Source organism: Poecile atricapillus, chromosome 1 (genome assembly GCF_030490865.1).
Source record: "Poecile atricapillus isolate bPoeAtr1 chromosome 1, bPoeAtr1.hap1, whole genome shotgun sequence".
Classification (NCBI taxonomy): domain Eukaryota; kingdom Metazoa; phylum Chordata; class Aves; order Passeriformes; family Paridae; genus Poecile; species Poecile atricapillus.
The window spans coordinates 172046687-172068501 of record NC_081249.1 but is presented as its reverse complement, the minus strand read 5'-3'; the positions used below and the strand labels follow the sequence as shown (position 1 = coordinate 172068501).

Genomic DNA, 21815 nt, shown 5'->3' with positions numbered 1-21815 from the left:
ATTGGCAATTGCTACAGAATGGTGTTGAGAAATCTTGTTCTTTTGAGAATTTCTGAAGAGCAGGTGAAAAACATCTGTGGAGGTTATCAAGAGATAGATGACCCCACTCCAGTGGAGGAAGCTAGACTACTTTTTTTAAGATCTGAAGGTCGTTCCCCAGCCCTATGATACTAGTTTTGGGAAGATGGGCAACATCTGTGCACAGACTTGCTGCTTGAGTCCAAGCCCCACAGACATCAAAATACTGCTCTACTTAGATGACTGCTAGTTATTATGTAACCTACACTATCTTGCTCACAGCGTTTTCCAACTTTCATCATTCCTACATTAATTTCATACCTCTTGTCCTAGTTGTGACCCTCTATATACTTTGAAATCTTCTGTCAAATATAGCCAATCATCACCACACACAAAACTTTCTTTTACCATTAATTATGCTACATTTTATATCCCACTTTTAATCTTCCTTTACAGACACAAAGTATGGAATTGCTACATTTTGCTCCCTACAACTTCAGAGACCAGCTTTAGGAATCCAAATGAGGTGCTTAAATTAGAAGGTGCAAGTCCATCTACTCCTATCTGTCCATCTCAATGGACACCAGGTACAAGTGGTGTCCCTCAGGGTCCATACTGGGACCAGCATTGTTTAACATCTTCGTTAAGGTCGACCAAGGGCAGCCTCAGCAGATGACACCAAGCTGAGTGGTGCAGTTGACCCACCTGAAGGATGGGATGCCATCCAGAGAGATGATTCAATGAGAATCTCATGAGATTTAACAAGACCAAGGGCTGGTGCTGCACCTGGGTCAGGACAAGCCCCAGTACCAATCCAGGCTGGGGAAGAACAGACTGAGAGCAGCTCTCAGAAGAAGGGCTCGGTAAGAACTGCCTTTACCAGCCCAACAAATCACACTCATGTGAGCAGAATGACAACAGTCTGGTGATCAATATCCAGCTGTAACCCTCTTGTTAGGAAGCCCTGCAGCAGTCCTGTGAAACCTGCAAGATGTGCAATCTCTCACCATCCAGAGGACTGGTGCAATCAAAGAGGAGCTCCCTTTGCCTAAGGTCTGTCTTCTACAAACATAAATCCATGGGGCTACGCCCACAGGCAGACATAAACCCACTCTACCCATGCTCAAAGCAACTCAAAAGCTATGTTAATAGGGTTTATAAACTCTGCTAAGGCACAGGATATAAACACATTAAACCCATGAGCAAAGTGAGCTTATGTCTGCCTGTAACACATGCACACATAGACATACCCACGGATGATTGGCAAAATTACCTCTGCAACCTTTCAGGCTCTTCACACACACACAAAACAAGCCTTGTCTCCCGAGACACAGAAGCAATCAAATACCTGGCAACAACTTTCAAAACCCTTCAAGCCAGATCCTATTAAAACCAGCAACTAAAAGATGAAAGGCACTAGCTCGTCCTACCAGTCACACTTAACAAGGCTCTTAAACATTTACTGTATCTAACGTTACCTCCATAGAAATTCCACAACTGTAGACAATGCCTAACATCATAGGATACATTTATGTTTCCGTTCAATTGAAGGTACTACATAAAAGCATGTTTTTATTTTAATTTGTGTTCTGGGACCTTGGAAAAGAAGCTGCCTCATCACCTGTTGGAAAAGGCCAAGTACAGAGGAAGAAAGGGTTCTTTTAAGAATAGAAATTATAGCCCCAGAATGAGACCTGGGCCCTAAAGAAATCCATGGCAACATTCATACTGAGTTGAATGAGTGCAAGTCATTATATCCTCCTCTAAATTGAAACATCCCTGTTCCTAATTTCAAATTAGCAGTGAACTCTCACCAACCTGCCTCTCCATTTCATAAAATGCCCATGAAATGCATGTTTATAGTTGTTGGGTTACATTTGGTGTGAAAATTTCCCCATTTGTTTTAAAACAAGGTTTTCTGGCATTATTTGTGTCAAATTTGCAGTGAATCATTAAAATAAAACCTGCTACCCAAGTTCCCTTAGTATTATCATTACAGATATAAATACACATTTAAAACCAGTTGTGTAATCATGCCTTGCTAACATCCTTGTAAAATCTGACAGCTTATCAAATAGCCCCCACTGTGAAGCAGTTCTAGAGATCATCAGAGGTAAAAGGCAGTGAAGATAAGTACCTTGTCCCACCTCCTGCACATCACAGCTCTGATAATTTCAACCATAAGAAGTAATGATCCTGACAGGCTTCTTTAATGAAAATAGATGCTTCAATATTTTAATAAATACTCACTTTTATTTAAGCCCATGTACCTTCCAAACCCACAGTACTTGTGAAAAAAATAACGTTTTTAAAGTACACAGTATATGAATAAAAAACACAATCAAGCAGGTGGGGACAGCACTTGAGGATATAAATCCAGAACTGATACACACTACTCTTTGCTCCTGTGACAGTTTGTATCAGCAAAGCCAGAAACTCTGCTCCCAATGGTCAACTTGGAAAATCCAAGTGGCTGATTCCAGGACTCTCAGCACCATTCCAGGCACTGACTGTGCACTGTTAATATTTGATGTATGCTTGCAGCTCCAGTCTCAGAGAAAGCCATTACGCAGGATATGCTCAAAGATGTGTGTTTTACTCCACATGCCTGATGCTGTGATTCACAGGGAAAACCTGCACAGAAGGCTGGGCTGCTAGTGCTCCAAGCTCCATCAGCAAACAGTCACTGAAATAAATTAACATCAGCATCTCATTGAAGTCCCTGCATGAGAGTGTTAGGCAAGATTTATTCAAGACTAGTCTCTGGAGCAACTGATCAGAATCAAAGGCAAGCCAAAAACTAAACAAAGTAAAATGGGACCAGCTAGAATAACAAAGCAGCATGGCCAAGGCAGCAGCCACATGACAGCCAGAGGCATCTCCAGAGCAGTCAAAACAACTGTCCACAGAGCTTGCCAATGAGCCAGATGCTGCTGCTGGAAGAAGGGTAGTGTTGATATAAACTCAGAGATACGAGATGCTTAACACCAAGAGCAATCAATCTTCATGATTCCCACATGGCTGCCAAGCTTTGCTATTATGCCACAAAGAGATGAAAACAAACTTCATGAAACACATGTAGGTCTTACATGAGAAACTCCCTCCACCCTCCCCTTGCTACTCAGAAACAAACCCACAATTTGGGTGTAGCTGTAAATGACCTGATGCTTTTCCTGAGTTAACAACAGAATCAGGAAAGAGTATCGTTGGCTAAACAGTGCACTGTACACGCCCTGCCAGAAACCAATGAACTTATCATGCTGTATAGGAAATTCCTATCTTCCACATCAATTAGTGACCCAAGAGTGATTGATTTTATAATCCCAAACTTGACTTACAAAGAGACTTCCTCTGGGGCCAATTTTCCATTACCCAGCATGTGGAAAATTGCATATGGTCAGTGCACTAGGAAAACCAAGGAAAAATAAGTGCTATTTAAACCCCAATTCTACCATGCCTCCACATTCTTGCTTTCCTGAGGGAGATGCACTTTTGACAGTTACTTCCTTTCCCTGCCCCAGCATCCTATCTGCACCACACACCAGCTGGGCACTCAATCAAAACAGAAACAACAACAGGAACTAGCAGCTATTCATTACAATAGGATCAAAACATTTCTAGGCACTAGCGCTTTGCCAAGTTACCATCCTTGAAGACCTGCCACAATCCTCCTCTTCCCTCCCACCACAGACACCACTGCTGAAAGTGGCCCCACTTCAACCTGAAGCACCACATTTTGAAGACCACGGCTTTTGAATCAGAACTGCAGGAGGCAATGGAACTGGGCAGCAGAAAGGTGAGAAAATTACCTGGCCAATAACACAGGCTGATGTTTGTCCTTTATTCCAATCAAGTTAACATTAGATCCAGTCTATAAAACCAGGATTTCACTGCACACTAATGACCACGGTAATCACAGAAATAGCACTGCAGTATGATTACTGGGTGCTAATTATATCTTATAAAGAGTTAAAGAAAATGAAGTACATGTAATAAAGATTTATATGCAGTTTTTCACTGACCTGAAACAGCTTCATACCTTAGTAGGTTAATGTTACTGCAGAAACAAATCAAACAGTTACATCTGTAAATGATGTAAATTATAAAATACATGAAACCCAAGAGCCAGATGTTGGGTCCTTTCATCCAGGTAGCAATAATTTAATTCCTGGGATAAGATGATCTGTCTTGTTGTTTCATCAATACATAATACATCTCAGAACCAATCCTGGCACTCTGGCCTGGTCTGGGTACAAATCTGCAGAACTGCACAGAGTCATGGATCAAGGGTCTCCTTCTCCTGTGCTGCCATTGCTTCCTGGCAGGGAACCGAGCAACTGGATATATCCTCAGTCCATATCTGTATCTCCCCATTTATGCACAACAGCACAGACCCCAAAGAGGCTGTAAAGAAAAACTGCTTCCCCTCACATCCCTCCAGGAAGGCCAGTTCTCCATGGGTAAGCACAACAGGGAATGCCAAGAGCTGCCCACCCTCTCCACCACAGTTTCTGACCTCCAGCTCTGAGACACAAAGCGTCCCTTGGCCACCAACTAAGGGCCCTCTTTTCCAAGCACCATCAAGAACTGCTGGCCTTTGGTGAGTCATTTTAGCCACACCATCCTCATCTACTGTCCATCCTCCCAGAAAACACCTCTGGAGAGGTGGACAGTCAACAGCCACCATGAGCACCCACCCAAAGGTCACAAAATACTTGATGACACAGGACCCTACACCATGAGCTACTCAGCAGTTTTGCTAACTACACTACAAACAATGTAACTGAAAAAGCACATCCCTCTGCGAGGTTACTCCAACCCTGTCACTGGATAAACCATACCACATGTAAGATACACTCCTGAACAAGGCACAACTGATAGGAGCATTTAATAAACACAGCCATTAACTAGGAAACATCCCTGCAGCAATTAAAAGTTTGCAAAGTACTGCAACATACACCTGGTTATTGCTCTGACATCTGCTTAGGTTTTCTGTGTCTTTGCGAGTGAGACCAAACAGGAAGATAATTGAGTTTATGGGCATTTCATGAGAAAAATGACAAGGTACTGCTAATTGTTCATGAAAAATGGCATACAAACTCAAATGAAGCATGTGTAGTGTTTGAAATGCTTAAAAGTTACTACATTGCATAATGAACCATATATGACCAAATGGTGTTTCTCCTACTAAAGAATAAAATTATTCTAAACTAAGGATTTCATCATAAAATGTGAGGAAATTCAGTCTGAAAAACTGCAGTTGTGCTGAGCACATTTTAAGACATATGGCAACTTTATAATGGTCATCAGGGATGAAGAGCTAAAATTCTGCTGCAGATTTTAAATTTAAGACATTTCACATAAAATTGCCTCTCAGGAAACAAATTAATTGTTAAGTGTGCATCTTCGTAATGTTACAGACAGTATTTGGCATATGTAAATATGACTACCTCAAAATATGAATGCTGTTTTCAGTACAATTACCCAATTGTTTTAGAAAGGCTCAAAATAAGTTTTTTAAAAATTGTGTGAAGGCATCATTAAAAGTAAACAAATATAACAAGAGCTGCCTTAACTTTATACAGAATTACTGCAATATTATTCAGCTACAATACGTTATCCAGTGTTCAAAAGTAAATGCCCCAATTACTATTGTAAGTCTGTCATTTAAATAGTTCCTTCCTGTTTAAAATGTGGAGAGCCAAATGCATTTTCCCACCACTAGGTATTGTGTAAGAGTCCTTTCTCTTCCAGCAAGCTGGCTGAAGATGGATGAGCTTCCAAACTGATATCATTTTTAATTATGTGTTTTTCTCTCATTACTAATTTCCTAAACATGTCTCTAATCTCGCAGTGAAATCTCTGAGCGCAGTAGGTGTATCCACATACATCATGCTCTTGAAAATTAAAATGAGATAATGATCAGGACTGCCATCACAACATAACCTGAAACAAGCAAGATACATGAGAGGCGATACATACCCATAAGACTGATCTCGAGTGTTTCTGGAAAGCAGCAACTGGATGGTTTCCATCCTTCCCGTAGAGCCAGTACCACAGCTAGTGGGGTCTAGGAGAGGGAGATGCTTCAAGCCCTCTCCAGCCTTGCACTTTCCACCAGGCATTTACAAGCTCATCACGCTAAATGCATTTCCACCCCTTCACTCCCTTCCCCTAAACACTGCACCAAGAAGCCCTGTGTGCATAAGGCAGCCAGACCAGCCTCTACAGAAGATGCACTCAGGTATCCCTGCTGCCAGCGGGGCTCCAACAGCTCCTTCCAGCCAGGCCAAGGTCTCCTGCAGGGGCTGCCTTCCCCAGGAGCACAGGCTGTGCTGGAGGCACCCACCAGACAGGTAGGGAGGCACATGCCCACACAGGCCCCTTGGACCAGGAGGGGTCACACCCCCGGCTGCTGCATCAGATGCTCTCCTGGCAGGAGCTGGGACCTGTCAGATCAGGTCAACCAAGTGCCAACCAGTTATTCCCATGGGATCCCTCTCATTCCTCAGATACCTCTCACTAACCTGAAAGGCACTGCACAGCTGAACAGAGTTGCAGCATTCTCTAACCATTAAACCAGCAGGACAAAACCGAAGCTCTTCAGGGAGGGGGGGAGCAAAAGAAAACAAAAACAAAAGGGTAACTGTCACAGGGCTTTCTTCCCAGCTAAACACTTCACACACCAAATTCCTAAAGGAGTGATGCTTTCAGCACATCAGCTGCCTTCTCATCAACTGACACTTCCCAAATAAAGGAGGAAAATCCTAGAACTGCTCAGAGTGGCTGAAATTTAAGAAATCAAATAAAGCAAAACCAGATAAATCAGAAGCACTTTAATAAGTTTGTATCTTCTAAGCAGTCTTAAAACATGTCACAAGTATGATTCTGCCTACTCACTCAAATAAAAGGAATCTCTGCTGTTTTGCAGCCAAAAAGATGAAGGTAGAAAGGGACTAGAAATAAAGTTGAAGTGCACACACCAGATTAATGCTCGTAAAACCAGTGCATGTCTAAGGAACACCAACACCGGGGCCCTGGTACATATGCATGCAAGTCACTAATCGCAGGCTGATCAAAATGCATGTGCTAAATGGAGTAAGCTTATCTAAAAATGTAATGCTAGCTGAATTGCCCTGGGCCCCTAGGGAGGCCTGCAGCACACTGTGAGTGGGCTGGAGTTCAGATTGTTTTGCTGAATTCACACGTGCTGCTGTGGAAGCTGGATGATGGAAAAATTAAACAATTTCACATTTTCTTCTCAAAAAAAAAGTCCACAAAATTTCATCATGTTTTTTTACCTGTTATCTATCCATTGACCAGGATCAAAAGCTCTAAATCCAGCCTTAACTTCCTCAAAAACTCAATTAAGAAATTCCTACAAGAACTCTGGTTCCTCTTGAAAACAAACACTTCTCCTAAACTTCACACAGCAGAGGGAAGGAAAAGCTGGGGATTTTTCTCCTTCCCACAGCACACTGGGAGGACCATCAAGAGGACACCCACAGACCCAAGGCTCCACCAAACCTTGGCCTTGCAGCACCCAGCTGGGAGCCAGGGTAAGGCTGAACTGCAGAACACAACCCTCAGCCTCAGGTGGGAATTCACTGACCACCAAGGGCAGGGCAAGCCTTTCATGTGCCTGCTGGGTTATGACTGGGCTCCTACTCCTTCTTAATTCTCATTAACATTTGCTGACACCTGCTTTACAACCAGAGGGACAGGTTCTTTACGAGAAGCCGTTCACCTTCCCCAGTTAATGTCTTAATCCACAGACTGAAGCAGGTCAGATTATCTACACTTATCAAAGACAACATTATGCTTCATAAGCTATTTTTCTGCTTCAGTAAGGAGCAAGTACATTTTATTTCTTACTATGTTTACCCATTACCTCACCGAGCTGCATTATTGTTAGTCTTTCTGAGGCTCTCCTAGAATAGGAATGCATAAAACAGGATTTCCTCCAGCTCTGCATACCTACTTACTCCAGAGTCATTAATGACAGGATTGGATTGAACAAAGACTTAACATCAAATGAGTATTCAAAACAGCTGGGAACAAAAATATAACTGCCTGGAACACTGCATCTGTGTTTGTCTTTTGAAAAATGCCAATGAGGCAAAAATTCGGTTTCAAGACTACTTTTCATGAGAAAAAAAGGACTTGTGAAACCCTTGCACGTGGGACATGTATCCCAGAGGGCTTCAAATTAAGTTTATAGCAGTTTTTTATACATAAATCTGTAAATCGAGTTGTCCTCTTTCTGGAGATCACATGTGACTTAACAGCTGTCAAAAGGAATTCTGCAGAAAGGACCCAAGAGCTGCACAAGAATCCTCAAAAAAACCATATCATCCTACATGTGAAACAAGCAATAGCTGAAGGGTAGGTAACTATCCTCAGAACTCAGCTCTGAGATTTTTAAAATACCTCTAACCAATATTTTAAGGAAAACTTATAGATGTATACCTGTAAGAAAAATGCAAGTAATATTGTTCCAGGATTCATAGAAATTAAGGCTATTGCTTGGGTTCAGTGTTTAGCATCCAAAATAACCTTGGCAATCTCTCAAAGACCTGTGTCTGGGTGGTGTACACAAAAGCAGTGGCAGGCAGCAGGCTGGGAAGTAACACAGGGATGCATGAGGAGAGGCACTACAGGCTCTGTGTGCTGCTGTCAGCTCCCACCTGCCCCAGGACATTTCCTACCTCTGCCTACAAACACAGCGATCCTCCAACCACTAAGTAAACAGTCTTTGAAGATAACAAAGCTTCTCCTAATCTCTCACTGATGTCACTGCTGTATTGTACTCAGCTGAGCTACAGAAATCCTGGGTTAACTCACTCTGTAAGATCAGGATTACCTTAACTGCTGTTGCACAGATATCAGGAATCCTGTTCAGGTACAGAAAGAAGTATGTTTTTCACTCAGTGAATCTATGTTTTCCCTCGTTGAATAACCAGACATTTTTCAGCTCACTTCCTTAGCAGCAGGTGGACCATTTCTTACCATTATGCTTAGTGAGACAGCTTTCCCAAAGAAAGCACAAGCACAGCCTCTTGGAAGGACAGAATGCCATGGACAATTTTCTAACACTAGCAAACAGGACTGTTGCTCCAGTGACAAGAAGGAAAAATCAGATTGAGCCTGGACCAGTAGGGTAAGATTCTTGGAGTGGTCCAGGGCCAGGAGTTGGACTTGTGGGTCCCTTCTAACTCAGGATATTCTATGATTCTAGGAAGAGAAATTAAAATAAAAACTGTAAAAAGAAAACAAAAAAAGTAGAGACTTCCAGTTAATCACCTCAGAGGACAATGACTTTGTGTTTTCACTTGTGTTCACTCCCCAGGGTGAAGTGTTCTGCATTTCAGTTCTTTACTATCTACTCCACACTTCTCACTGCACCCAATCCTCCAAGAGCCAAACCCTCCCACAGGAATAAAACACTCAGTGAAGAACTCAGGGTAAGTCAGGAAAGCCAACCCTGCATATAACACATCTTTCATGTCATCAAAAGACTTGGAAACATGATGCTGAAACCCAACTAAATTCTTACAGCACAAACAGAGCTATTTTGCTTTTGAGCTGCATGTGCTTATGAGCAGACATGACCAGAATAATTAAAGAACACTGAGCACAAATCTGAGAATAGGAGCTCAAGTTGTGCCTGAATATTCACACTCCCTGTCAGTCCCAAAAGCAAGTTTCTTTTGGAAAGCCTGAATATTGTCAGCTGGGGTTTTTTGCCTCTAGTTATAACAAATAGATCCTGGCACTACTTCTACACACATACACATAAACAGGTAATTATGTTCCCCCTGAGCAGAAAAATGAAGAGGATGTGTTGGAGAAAAGCAGACGGAGGTAATGATACCAACACTGAGAGATGGATTTGGAATACTGACACTGACCAGCTCTTCAGTCTGGTTTCCACTGCAGCTCACCCATGTAAATCAACCAAAACTGCACAAAGCAAACAGACTTCATTTCCCACCTGTTAACACAGGTTATTGATTCCACTGTCAGTAAAAGAACCATGATGCAAACTGCTATGAAACGAAAATCCAGTGTTGCATGTAACCGGAGACAGGAGGAGGGAGATGTACATTCAGGATGATGTATTGCTGAAAATGCTCTTCCCTGAACCCAGCCATGGCTCCCCAAAGGGTTGTTACCAAAGACATGACTACCTCCCACTGCCAAACTGCCCTCAGGGAGCCAGTAAGACTGAGCCAGGGTGCTGCTCCTTATGATAAAATGAGCAAATGCTGAGCGCTAATTTCCACACAAAAATCAGAGAAACCCATTCACAGCCTGTGTGTTTCACAACATGTCAGCATGAGAAACTCTCTCAATCACACAAATATTCTTCTAATCATTTAGCTCTTTGTAGAAGTCTCAGATTTTAAACTTGAATAACAAGTAACTTCACCAGAGGTCAGTCAAGCAGCAGTAAGACTGCACAAGTTGGCAGGTTAAAGCATCTCATGTGTACAAGAGTACAAGTATGAAATTCAGAAAGGGCCCCCAGGGATCCCAATGCAAGACATGAAGATGTAATTAAAAACCATAAATCCATCAAACTAAAAATATGTAAACTTAATGTATTAACTCATATATCTTTCTTCCTTGAACACATTTGTCTTATTCTAGACTCCTTTGGAGCCTACAAATAAAAAATTAAAAGTATGAGAAGAAATATTTCTTAATATGTAAAAAGTGAATATCAATAATAAATGCTTTTTACTTTACTCTTACAGGTAGTTGCTGGAAGAAGCTCTCTCAGCAGTCTGCTGAGATTCTGTGCAACTTATGAATTATTTCAACTGTATCTCCTCTTCACAAAATCCACAAAAGGACAGTATCTTACAGTGTTTCCATGTCACTCAATCATCCACACAAAATTACCCTTGTGAGAGCTTGTTGGAGGAATGTCAAATGTATCTGCCTGCCTTTGCAACAAAATCTTCAGAAAAAGACAAACAAATAGTTCAGTTTACAGTTACACAAGTTACACTAACACCTGAACATTTTAAGAGCAGATTCAGGGTTTAACTTTGAATTTCAAGCTACTGGCAAAATAGTTCTAGGCTAAATCCTGCCCCATGTTTCACCCACAGCACGGTTTCCAAGATAGCTTACAAAAACTCTGCAGTACCTGTAGGTCATACTAAGTCTAAGGCATATCTTCTAAAAAGGGTATTTTGGACAAACTGGCCCTTCCATCTTCTGCTCACTGACCAGAGAAGTAGCACCAAGCAGTGCCCAGAAATGACAGTGGCAAAGACATTTGTCCCTCACCTCCACCCTTCAAAGGCCAAATTTTACAGAGCAAATTTGTTTCTCATCATTAATGAGTGTTTCCTTGGGCCTTTCCTTTCCCAGGGCCATGCAGCAGTTTGGGAACACCACGGGTGACCCACAAGGAGCAGAGTGATTGAAACAAGGATGGCCAGATTTCCTGATCGTACAAGACACTTGTTAGTCCTCAAGTTTCTGACTGTCACATTCCACAGAGTCTCTGGAGACAGCTCCTGCTGCCCTGTTTTGGGGTGGGAATTGGACATGTGCCACCAGTCTGGCAAAGTGCCATTGATCTCAACCACTTCAGCAGTCTCATCTCCTCCAAAACACTCAGCAGCACCACTCTGCTGAAGGCCATGTGATGTACCCTGGGCATAGACACCATCACTGAACTCCTCAGGAGCCACATAAGATGCAAAAGCACCAGGCAATCCCTGAAAAGAAATTTTTACTTGATAAAGCCACATGCAAGCTGTAGGAAACTGCTGTAGTCTGAGATCTAGAAGAAAAGCAGCAATGCCAAAAGGAATAAATACATGTTACAACATACAATACAGTAAGAACAACATAAGGTAATAAAAACAGAATACAATACAAACTGAGTACATTTAACATCCCAAATGAGTTCAAACACAAAGCCAAACGCTGCCCATTTACAGTATAATCAGCACTGATCAATTTATACACACAGACAGCAACACAAACCATGCTGTAACAAATGGTATGTTGCAATAAAACAGGAAACACATTTAAACATAACCTTTTGAATGCTGTGAGAACCAGGACTAATGCTTCTTTTTCACTGTTCATGCTGAAAGCCAAGCCAATGTCCAGCCTAGCCAGAAGTATCATATTTCAGTTTTGGACATCCCTCCCATCCCATTCACCCTCAGCAACATCAGGGGAAGATTTGTTAAGAGCTAAACAAAAATTGATCATCTTTCCACAGCTGTCCAGTGTTCCAGTCAATCCTGCACAGGTATTGATGTTTGGTAATAGCAGCCCAGCCCCAGCTGAAACTCAGAGCAGCTTGCAAATGCTCTGGAATGCTGATCAAAGACAAATTTTAAGACTTGACTCAAACAAGGAGGGTTGTACTCACCTAAGCCTTTTTTTGTGAGCAAGAGCTGAGATTTCCCTGATTCACTGTATATTAGGGTAATGTACATAGCAGCCAGACTCTTGGTGATAAAACAAACAGGCAACAATGCCATTATGCTGCCTAAAATAGATGGATATATTTATACTAAACATTTTTTTCTCCAACATGAGAATGAACATCTGCCAGCTACACCTTAAAGGATCGAGCAGCTTCGAAGTAAAGTCAGTCCAAAGAACTATATGCCAAAGATTTGCACTTCCTTTAGCTTATTCTAAAGAAGAATATATTACTCCTGCTAAGTGACATATTCTCACCATATTCCAAATGATAGCAATAATAATTTGAAGCTTTGCTCTTAAGTTCCTCCATAAAATTTAGTTTTCTTTTCATTTAAAAGTAAAATATTTTTAATGAAAAACTAGTAATTAATACACCTTGGCATAAACCTCAACAGCAGTAGGAGGGACTGAAGCCACTGAGAGCTCCCAGTTTACAAGGCTACATCACATTTCCACAAGGCAGCTTTCAAGTTACAGGAAGGCACCATGCAGTACACAGATAAAGCCTTTTTAGGTACCATCAGCACAGCTCTAACCCCTGCTCCCTAAGCTGATCTCATACCTGCTGCTTACTGAAGCTCCACTTCAACTGGACACACACCACAGACCTTCACTCTCCTTCCACAGCCTCACCACTCCTCTCCTGGTGAACTAGCAGATTTTCAGGACTACCTGTTACTGCCTTTACAGTTTACCTGAAGTTCCCGGCTTTTTCAGCTCTTTCTGCTGTTGCAGTGACCCCAGCTCCAGAAACTCCTCCCCAATACCTGACCTGAAAGTTCAGTTACAAGTCACAGAGTCCCCTATTTTCTCTGTCCCTGTGTTATATATTCCTATTGTGCACACTAGAGGAGCAGTCAGTTCTACTAACAGCAGTTGATGCTTCATGCCATACAAGCAAGAGAGAGTCCCCATCACAAGAAAAGTTCTTACTGGAAATGAACAAAAGATGGAAGCATTTTTTCTCTGCTGAGCAAAGGAGAAATTAAGCCCATGGATATTAAGCTGCTTGCCCAAATTCACAAACTCAGTGACAGATCCAGGGATTAATTCAGAATTTGCATCTCTGAGGTGGGACAACTCCTGTTAACAGAGGCAGCAGGGGGTATGATTCTCCTTAAAGTAAGGCTCAAGTTTTCTCCCATAAATCATTATACAAAATTAGCAGACACTTGTTCAAGAAGTCATGCAGGTCTTGATCATAAGCATAGCCAAGAATAGCCAAGATTCCCACCTTCCTAAAGATCCCTTCCACCTGGAGATATACTGGACACGTAAATATAAAATAGTTATTTCAGTGCTGAAGGTCTCCAGCCAGAGGACAAGGAGACAAATCCAGACAAGTTAAATTCCACTGATTTCCAGTAAATAATAAAGAGCAGAAACAGTACTTCCAACTGGACAGCTGCCTGACATACACAGTGTGACCAAAATCCAAACAGATCTAGTTCCTGAAGGTAATCCAATTTTGAGAAAGGCAACAGCATTGGCATATGGAAAAATATTCCATAAGACATGCAGATGCTTTCAGAGAGATTCTCCTCATCCAACCAGGGTGAAGCAAAATCTTTGCTCACTTTTCATGACAAAACATTTATCTGCCAGCTGAAAACCCAGGGACTAGCTGGCTCTTCCCCACATCAGCATCTTCACTGTGGCAAGGACAACTCAGGCCCACAGACTGCAGCTATTTTGGGGTACCCAAGCAGCAGGAGACACATGCAGCAACTGTGAACATGGTGGGTAATCCTGGTCTTGGTGGGAGAAAAAAAAAAAGAATGAAAATCTTGATGGTTTCAGTCATCCCCACTCCTGTACCCTGCAGTGCCAGGTCCACAGCAGCAGCCACTGTCAGCTGCTGTGAGCTGGGGAAGAGGAGGAGGATGACTACTGCCTCCAACAACCTCATTGTTAACAAGTCAGAGGTTGGGATCACTGTAGGTGGAAACTCTTGGCAAAAACAATAAAGCAGCTACTACATATTTCAACAGGTTCAAAGTAACCTCAGATGTTAGGAGCAGATGCTCTTTTCCACCCCCTGGGATTTTGAAATGGTTTATGTGTTTCCTCCCTTTCCCCTAATAGGGCAGGGTGCTGAAGGAATTAGCCAGAGAAAGAGCCAGAGAAACACTAATTACCCTCAGCTACCCAGGAGACCACAGTACCTTCAGCTAATTGTGCAATCCCCTCTTCAGATCCCCCAGTGAGGTCTCTTGCTTCCAGCATCCAAACTGCAAGATAATCCCTCTCACCTGTATTTTAAAAGGGCATGCTTGAAAATCCGAAGCATCTAAAGCAAACTCATTACAATTAGTTTCCACAGCCTGTCCCGTCACACGGGGAACAACTGCGCCGAGTCAAAGATGGGAACTGCTCATGTCAACACATTTGACACAGTCCTGTCACTAACCCTGTTATTAGACTGCACACGTACCTGCAATCCACATCTGAGCACACTGCCTGGAGCACTCCACAGCCAAGTCTCTGCAAGAGTCTCTCTCACAAAATTAAATATTAAATGTGCATCTTAAAAAAATGCCCCGTAGTTTCATATTTATTAACTAAGACCTTACTTTTCCACTTACGCATTTTTGAAATGTTAAATATAGAACATTTTAAGGCGCATTTAGTGCTTGTAAAGAGCTGTGAAAATTGGATTCCTCTAGAGAGCAATCTGTAAAAGACAGCTCTTCCACTCAATTCCCGTTATCCATATCAACCCAGATGCAGAAAGACCCCCCCATGAAAATAAGAAGAGCCCCTAAGTAACAGAGGACCCCAAACTTAGCCAAGACTCAGCTGTGTCACCACTGTGACTCCCAAATTCCAGGCAGTAAGGGGCTACCCCAGCAGTAAGTGCTGACACACTAGCAGAAAACAATGGGCACAGGCAGGAAAACTCAGTGAAGCCAGGACTGCTCCTAAAAGCTTAGACCGACTCCACATGTACCTCAAGTGTTGCAAGAAGTCTCCATATGCTCTGAATCCTTGTTCTCTCAGGGAAGCATGACCCTGCAGGCAAACACTGAGGACACAAAGCCCTCTCCTAGGGTTCTCCACAAGCAGCACAGGCTCCTGGAGCAGCCAGCAGTGCACAGTGAGGAGACAGGTATTGGCCAGGGATCACACATGAGCTCTCCTTGCCTCTGCTCCTGCTGATAGCAGGCCATCAGAGTGGCCAAAATGGGAATTACAAAGCATTCCTGACTCTCACACATCAAGACTACAGCTCTCAATCCCATACCTGTCCTCTCAGCCTGGTTTTCCAAAGCAATAACAACTACTGCATGGTCCTTCTTTCCATCCTTCTTACTGACAGCTCACCTAAACAGCTTTTGAACCTGTCAAATGATTTGAAATTGAGGTAGAAGGCACAGAACAAGTTTCTACAACTTCCGCAAACTATGAGAGAAATTGGGCAGTACCCACGTGTTATTAGTTGTTTGGCAGAAGCCAGATGTCCAAGTTCTAGCTTACTGTCAACCAAACAGTGTGTGCAGCTGCAGAGAAGATGCTGCCTCTTATGGAGTCATCTCCAAGGAGGAAACAGCTGGGATTAATGCAGAAGGATAGGGAGAACAAATGCAGTGAACATCCATCCTACCAAACCCTCCTTCCTAGTTCTGCTGCTGGTGGAAACATGGGGGAGTTATTTAGCATACAGGAGAAACCCACAGGAAAGAGCCTGCCTAGCCCAAAACTCTGTTCTTCATCTCCCCTTGAGGTGATGCAATCAGCAGCACACACAGGTGTGCTCCCACCAAGAGACCATCACCTTGACCAGAAGGAGGAGTGATGGGAGCTCAGTCCCGCAGCACTGCCTGGCATTTGCACAGGTAAGACATCCACACAAGCAGCACATATAAAGCCAGCTCCATCTTCCCTTTTTTCCCAGAGTACCAGCAATTCCTCCAACTCTGACTGGTTTAACACTGAGCCCTGACAAGGATACAGCAGGCTAGGACTTGCTTAGCTACCTCAAATGATTCATGGTTCATCAGCAACAAAGGTATTACCTGTTCTGCTCACTGAGGCTCCCTGCAGACCAGGGCTGGCAGCGTGATCCTCTGTACCCAGCTCAGCTTACCTGGGCAGCTGGGAATACAGGACTTTTTAGGTATTGGGGAACAGAAGATTGCCAAGCCCACCACTGGAAATACAGCCACACTCTCTTGTCTGTCCTTCAGGCCCTTGGAAGCCGTTCAGTGGTGTGCCTCATGGGGATAAAAATTTAAAGCAAAACAACAGAACAGGGAAGAAAATAAGCTCTTTAAGACAGGAAGAATTTCTTGAACTCAAGCTATAACACAAAATTAATGTTTCTGCCCTGTTTAATGTTGCCTCTGGCACCTGCCTGCACTGGCAGTACAGTATACACTGCTCAAACTGGGGGTGTCTGGGCATGAGTGTGGATGGAGACAAGTGAAATGCAGTGTCTGAATCCCTGGGCTGGGAGAAACATGATCATCAATGCTAACCACTTTCAAAGTGAACTTCTGCTGGTCTTTGCCTCCTTTCAGTTCTGATAAAAAAAAAAAATCTTGTAATACAGTATACCTAGGAACAAGCATTACTTTTCTGCAACCAAAATATTTACACTAGTATAAATCCCTTTTGTGGATATAGTTGCATCCATGTGTGCATTCCTCACACCAGGAGAGCTTTTCTCCTCTGCTCATAAGGGATTAGCTAAAACCATTTTACAGTAGCTGTATATCCTTAAGGCTATTTCCTGTGCCAGAGGCAGCAGAGAGTTTACTTCCAGAAATGCAGCTCCAGGAGCACAATTCTCATATTGAACAGTCCCTGCCTCTCCACTTGTGGAGACACACACCTCACTCTGACATACACCTCCTCAGAAATGACAGCATGTTTGGGTTTTACCTAACAGGGGCAATCACACAAATTAATTAATTAGCATTTGTGAAGCACAATGAAGAATTTAGGTGCTAAGTAATATTATTACTAATTTAATCTACATCCCATTCAGTCCTCAGTGTCTTCCTGAAACTGCCAACAATGATGCCAATTAGTGGTAATTGTGGTTTGTGACAAGGCTATTTGCCAACTGGGAGTGAAACACAGACCACCAACTCATTTCCCATGGATTGTCCCACAGCTGCCAACAGCAACAACTTCCAGGCACAGCAACCTGCTCTGCACTCCAGCCAAAACTGGCATTAGGAGATCCTGTATCCCATTACCGACTCTCCAGGGACGCAGCCTTCAAAACTTTCAATTAGGGATAAACCAAGACACCTTGTTTTTCCCTCCTGCATTAGTTCAGGACATGACCCAGTAACTGATGCCAAGACTGCAATACCAAAATGTTAATCTGGGATAATTTCAGATTAAACTTTGCTTGGTTCCATCCACACTTAGTGAAAATTGCATTTTGATTCACACACAGGCCTCACTGTGGTGGAAAACTGTAAAGGCAGCAGCAGTAAAATGAAGGGAATTGAGAGTGTAGGATGCAATAAATCTTGTGCTTGGGAGACTGTTTGAAGAGTTTCAACATAAGCAAAGAGGTGTATCTTTTTATCAGCTGTCCAGAGAGGTTTGGAGGACTTTGAAGAGACACAAACAACTAACAGTATTCTACAATCAATGCACATCATCTGAGCACTGAAACTTTAAATTATTTATATATTTTAAATACATCTAATTGAAAGGATAGCAACACAAACTGTATGAATCATAGCCCTCTCAAGTAATTAGATTTGTTATCCCTGCAGACTGCAAACAGTATGTTGGTTTTCTATTCTAATGTGAATTCAATCCCTTGTCAGCTGCCCCACGCATGAGAATACACCTCCACTCTTTCATCAGGAAAGGTATCAACAGCAGGAAACTAGCCCTTCTTTCATCTCTGAGGCACCCACCCACCTTTCCAAAGAGTTTTCAACCAGGTGTGGAAACCTTTCTGAATCTGTGCTGAAAGATCTCTTAATTATTATGGCAAAGGAGGTAAATCCTTTGAGAGCAGCATGCTCCAAGCAGTAGCCTTCTGGTGTTTACTCATCCAGTAGTTGCTTAGTTTGACAGTGCATCAGAAGAGCTTGTAGGGAACTTTGGACTTGCATTGTATGGGCATGAAACTCTTAGAGAGAGGAGCTGCTTTTTCAGATGTCTTGTTATATAATTAAACAAGAAAGGGAGGGGGGGAAATCGAGCAAGCTGCCTTTTTGGCACAAACATTACACAGTGCTCACCCTGCCAGCATATTGCATCAGATTCCCTCTGCAAGGCCAATTCTCAGCAGCTGAGTAGCCGAACCCCTGACTGTTATCTCCCGCTAGCCTACTTCACGCTCACAAGGCAGTAAGTACAACTGTTTATTGCATCTTCCTTCCTGAGGAGCTGCTCACCACACCAGGATTAGAGGGAATCTGAGCTTGCAATTAGGCTACAGGTCTCAAGTGTCAGAGAATGCAGTTTTTAAGAAATTTCAGCCATCAAGCCTTACTGCATGCTGCACAGTGAGTAAACTCCAGGTATCTGTTACTCCGTACTCAGGTCTGCTGAGGTTCTGACTCTGTGATGACTCCTATTTTATTACGTTCCAAGGCATGCTTTGAAACCCTGCAGAAAAGGGGGATTATTTTACCCATCATCGAGTGCTTATCAAGGAAGTCCCCCGAGACTTGCAGGAAGGAGACCACACAAATAGGCCTTTGCTCACAGGTCTCCTCACCTGAACACCTGGCTGAGGCCCCTGACTCTCCTACACTGGGAATTTTTTTTTCCCATGGCAGAGATCCGCTCACAGATAGGACCAGATTCTTTATGGCAGAGGCCCACCCCAACAACAGGAACAGGGGTTTCTGTGCTCCTCATTGAAGCAGCCTATCTCAGGCACTTCACAAGGGAAATAAAACTTCTTTCCACCATTTGCAGCAATCCAGAAAACAAAAGGTCCAGCAATCCTGAATCTAATAAGATAAGATACGTGACCTTTTACACCACAGAAATAAGAGCCTACTCCAAACCCAGCAAGTCAAAAGAGAGACTCCTGTCGATTTCAAAAGGCTTTGGATCTGGCCTGAAAATGCAAACCTCACTGTGCATTTGGACACTGCTGCACAATGCACTTCCAAACAAAACTATATTTAGATTCAATGGGAATTCTGTAGATCATACAGGAACTCTTTGAATGAAAATGAAGGTCAGTAGGGTTTGGCTTCCTCTTCAGACCCTCCCCCCCATTCTTGCAAACATCCAGATAAGCATTGTTTAGAAAACAATACATTACTTCCAAATGTTATCAAAACCCCAACACACGTTTTGTGTGTCCTGAAACAGAATCTCAGGGTCTTCTGTTGTATTTTGCCCCATCAGCTAATTCTCAGGATCTCTTCAGATGTCTAGGCAATACTGTATCAAGACTTTCAAAAGCTTTGCTCTACCTGCTCTGACAAAGGAAAAGGGACAAGGATAATAAAGGCCCTTGATAAACAGGAAACAAACACGGAAAGGAAAAACGGTGCAGACAATCAGAATACATGCTAATAAAGCTGCACCTGTGTTAGAGGGAACCTCCTGCCATCCTCATGTACTTTCCCCATTCCCTACAGGTATTAAGTGCTATGGTGCAGCAGAAACTGGAGGAAAATGACACGGCCAGTGCATGCCCGAGGGACATTATGGACAGGAGTGAGCCCATCACCCAGGCAGGCACGTTCAAGCACCCAGAGGGCGAAAGCACAGCCCACTCAAAAATCATCCCACTCAAAGTTTCCTCCAGCGCCACAGACACAAGTGTTTGATTCTCAGCTGCACTTTATGGGCTTCTCGGAAGGAGGAGCTGAAAGCCCGCCACCGGCAGCTTCTCTTAGGAAGGATGAAGGCAAATCCCAGTCGCAGGAGCGAGCCGGCATCCCTGGGGCGGTGTCAGGAGGTCTGGGCGGCCCCGGTCCTGAGGAGGGACACGGGGAGCTCCCCCGGCAGCCGTCTGGGGCGGCCCTGAGGGCGCGTCCCGGGCAGCACCTCCACGGCAGCTCCTCTTCCCAAACTCCCTGTTTTCATTTTAACTGTTTCTGGCACCCGGTGGCCGTAGCAGCGGCTGAGCGTCCAGCCGCACAGTTTCGCTTTTTGATTAAAGTCCGGGACGGGAAATCCTTGAACTTTTGAAGAACCTCCCCGGGTTGGAAATCTCCAACACGCTCCCCCTCCCAGATCCTTTGGGGATGTACTTGTGACCCCGCGCGGGCCGGGGTCCGCAACCCCCCGTCCCCGACCCCCCGGCGGTGCGGAGCGCTGCACTTACCGGCGGGGCGTTGGGCGGGCAGCCGCCGGCAGCCAGCCGGGCCGCCTGCCTCCTCAGCTCGGCCAGCTGCGCCTGGCAGCTCCGGCACCAGCCCCCGGCCGCCGCCCGCTCCAGCGGCCGCGGCTCGGCCCCCGCGGCGGCTCCCGCTCCCTCGGGCGGCGGGCGGCTGGCGCAGCGCTCCTCCTCGGCGGCGGCCGGCGGCCTCTTCCGCGGGGAGAGCTCCCGCACCGCGCTCCCCTCCGCCACCTGCGGAGACAGCACAGCTCAGCAACGCGGGACGCGGAGGCAACGCTGCTCCCACCCTCCTCGCGAGGAGAAAAAAAAAAAAAAGAAGGGGAAAAAAAAAAAAGTAAGGAAGGAAGACTATTGGGAAAAAAAAAAAAAAAAAAAAAAAGGAAAAACCAAAGAAAAGCTCAATCGCGGGGAGGAGATGAGTGCTGTAGGAACTTACCCCCGGCGCCCGGGGATCAGGTCCCAGAGCCTTCCTGCCGGCGGCCGCGATCATGGTAGCGGGGGATGCTCCGCTGCCCGCTCCGCTAGTGCGGGCGGCGCGGTGCCCGGCGGCGCGGCCGGCCCGGGGCGCCCATGGCGGGGCGAGGGTCAGGGGTGCCAACAGTGATCGCGCCGGGTCCCCGCCGCCCGGACTGCCGCTCTAGGTGATGTTGCCTCCCATGCTGAGATGGGAACGAAGTTTGGGATGGGAGAGGAAGGCGGAGTGAGCTCCCCACGGCGGCACGGGGAAGGACCCAGAGCACGGGAGCACGTCGGCAAAAAAAGCTGGAAAAGTGCTCCGAGGGCAGGGGAGGAGGGGCTGGGCGGGGGCGGGGGGGGTGGGGTAAGCGGGGCGGGGGAGCCTCGGCCGGGGCGGGCTGGGGTTCGGGTTTAGGTTTGGGATAGCGGCGGGGGGATAAAGATACCATTTCATAATGACCCTACAGGGAGAGTGCCAAAATCAGTGTGACTTAAGTCGTTGCTTCCTTCACACTCTAACACCCAAGTTCCTCGGGAGTCAGAAAAAAAGGGCCGGGCGTGGGGTGCGGTCCCGCCGCGGGGCGCGGAGTCA

At 44.6% G+C, this 21815-nt stretch overlaps 1 protein-coding gene across 1 annotated transcript in view; it reads right to left on the bottom strand.

The window, feature by feature from the left end:
• The window catches only part of KIF26A (kinesin family member 26A), a 92669-nt gene extending 71170 nt beyond the window's left edge, over nucleotides 1-21499 (bottom strand). Inside the window, exons 1-2 of the mRNA XM_058845243.1 lie at nucleotides 21204-21499; nucleotides 20753-20998 (exon numbers count right to left, since the gene is read on the bottom strand). Of these exons, the coding sequence (XP_058701226.1) occupies nucleotides 20753-20998; nucleotides 21204-21257 (300 nt within the window). The 5' untranslated portion in view covers nucleotides 21258-21499. The remainder of the gene's footprint in view (nucleotides 1-20752; nucleotides 20999-21203) is intronic.
• Nucleotides 21500-21815: the final 316 nt, after the last annotated feature.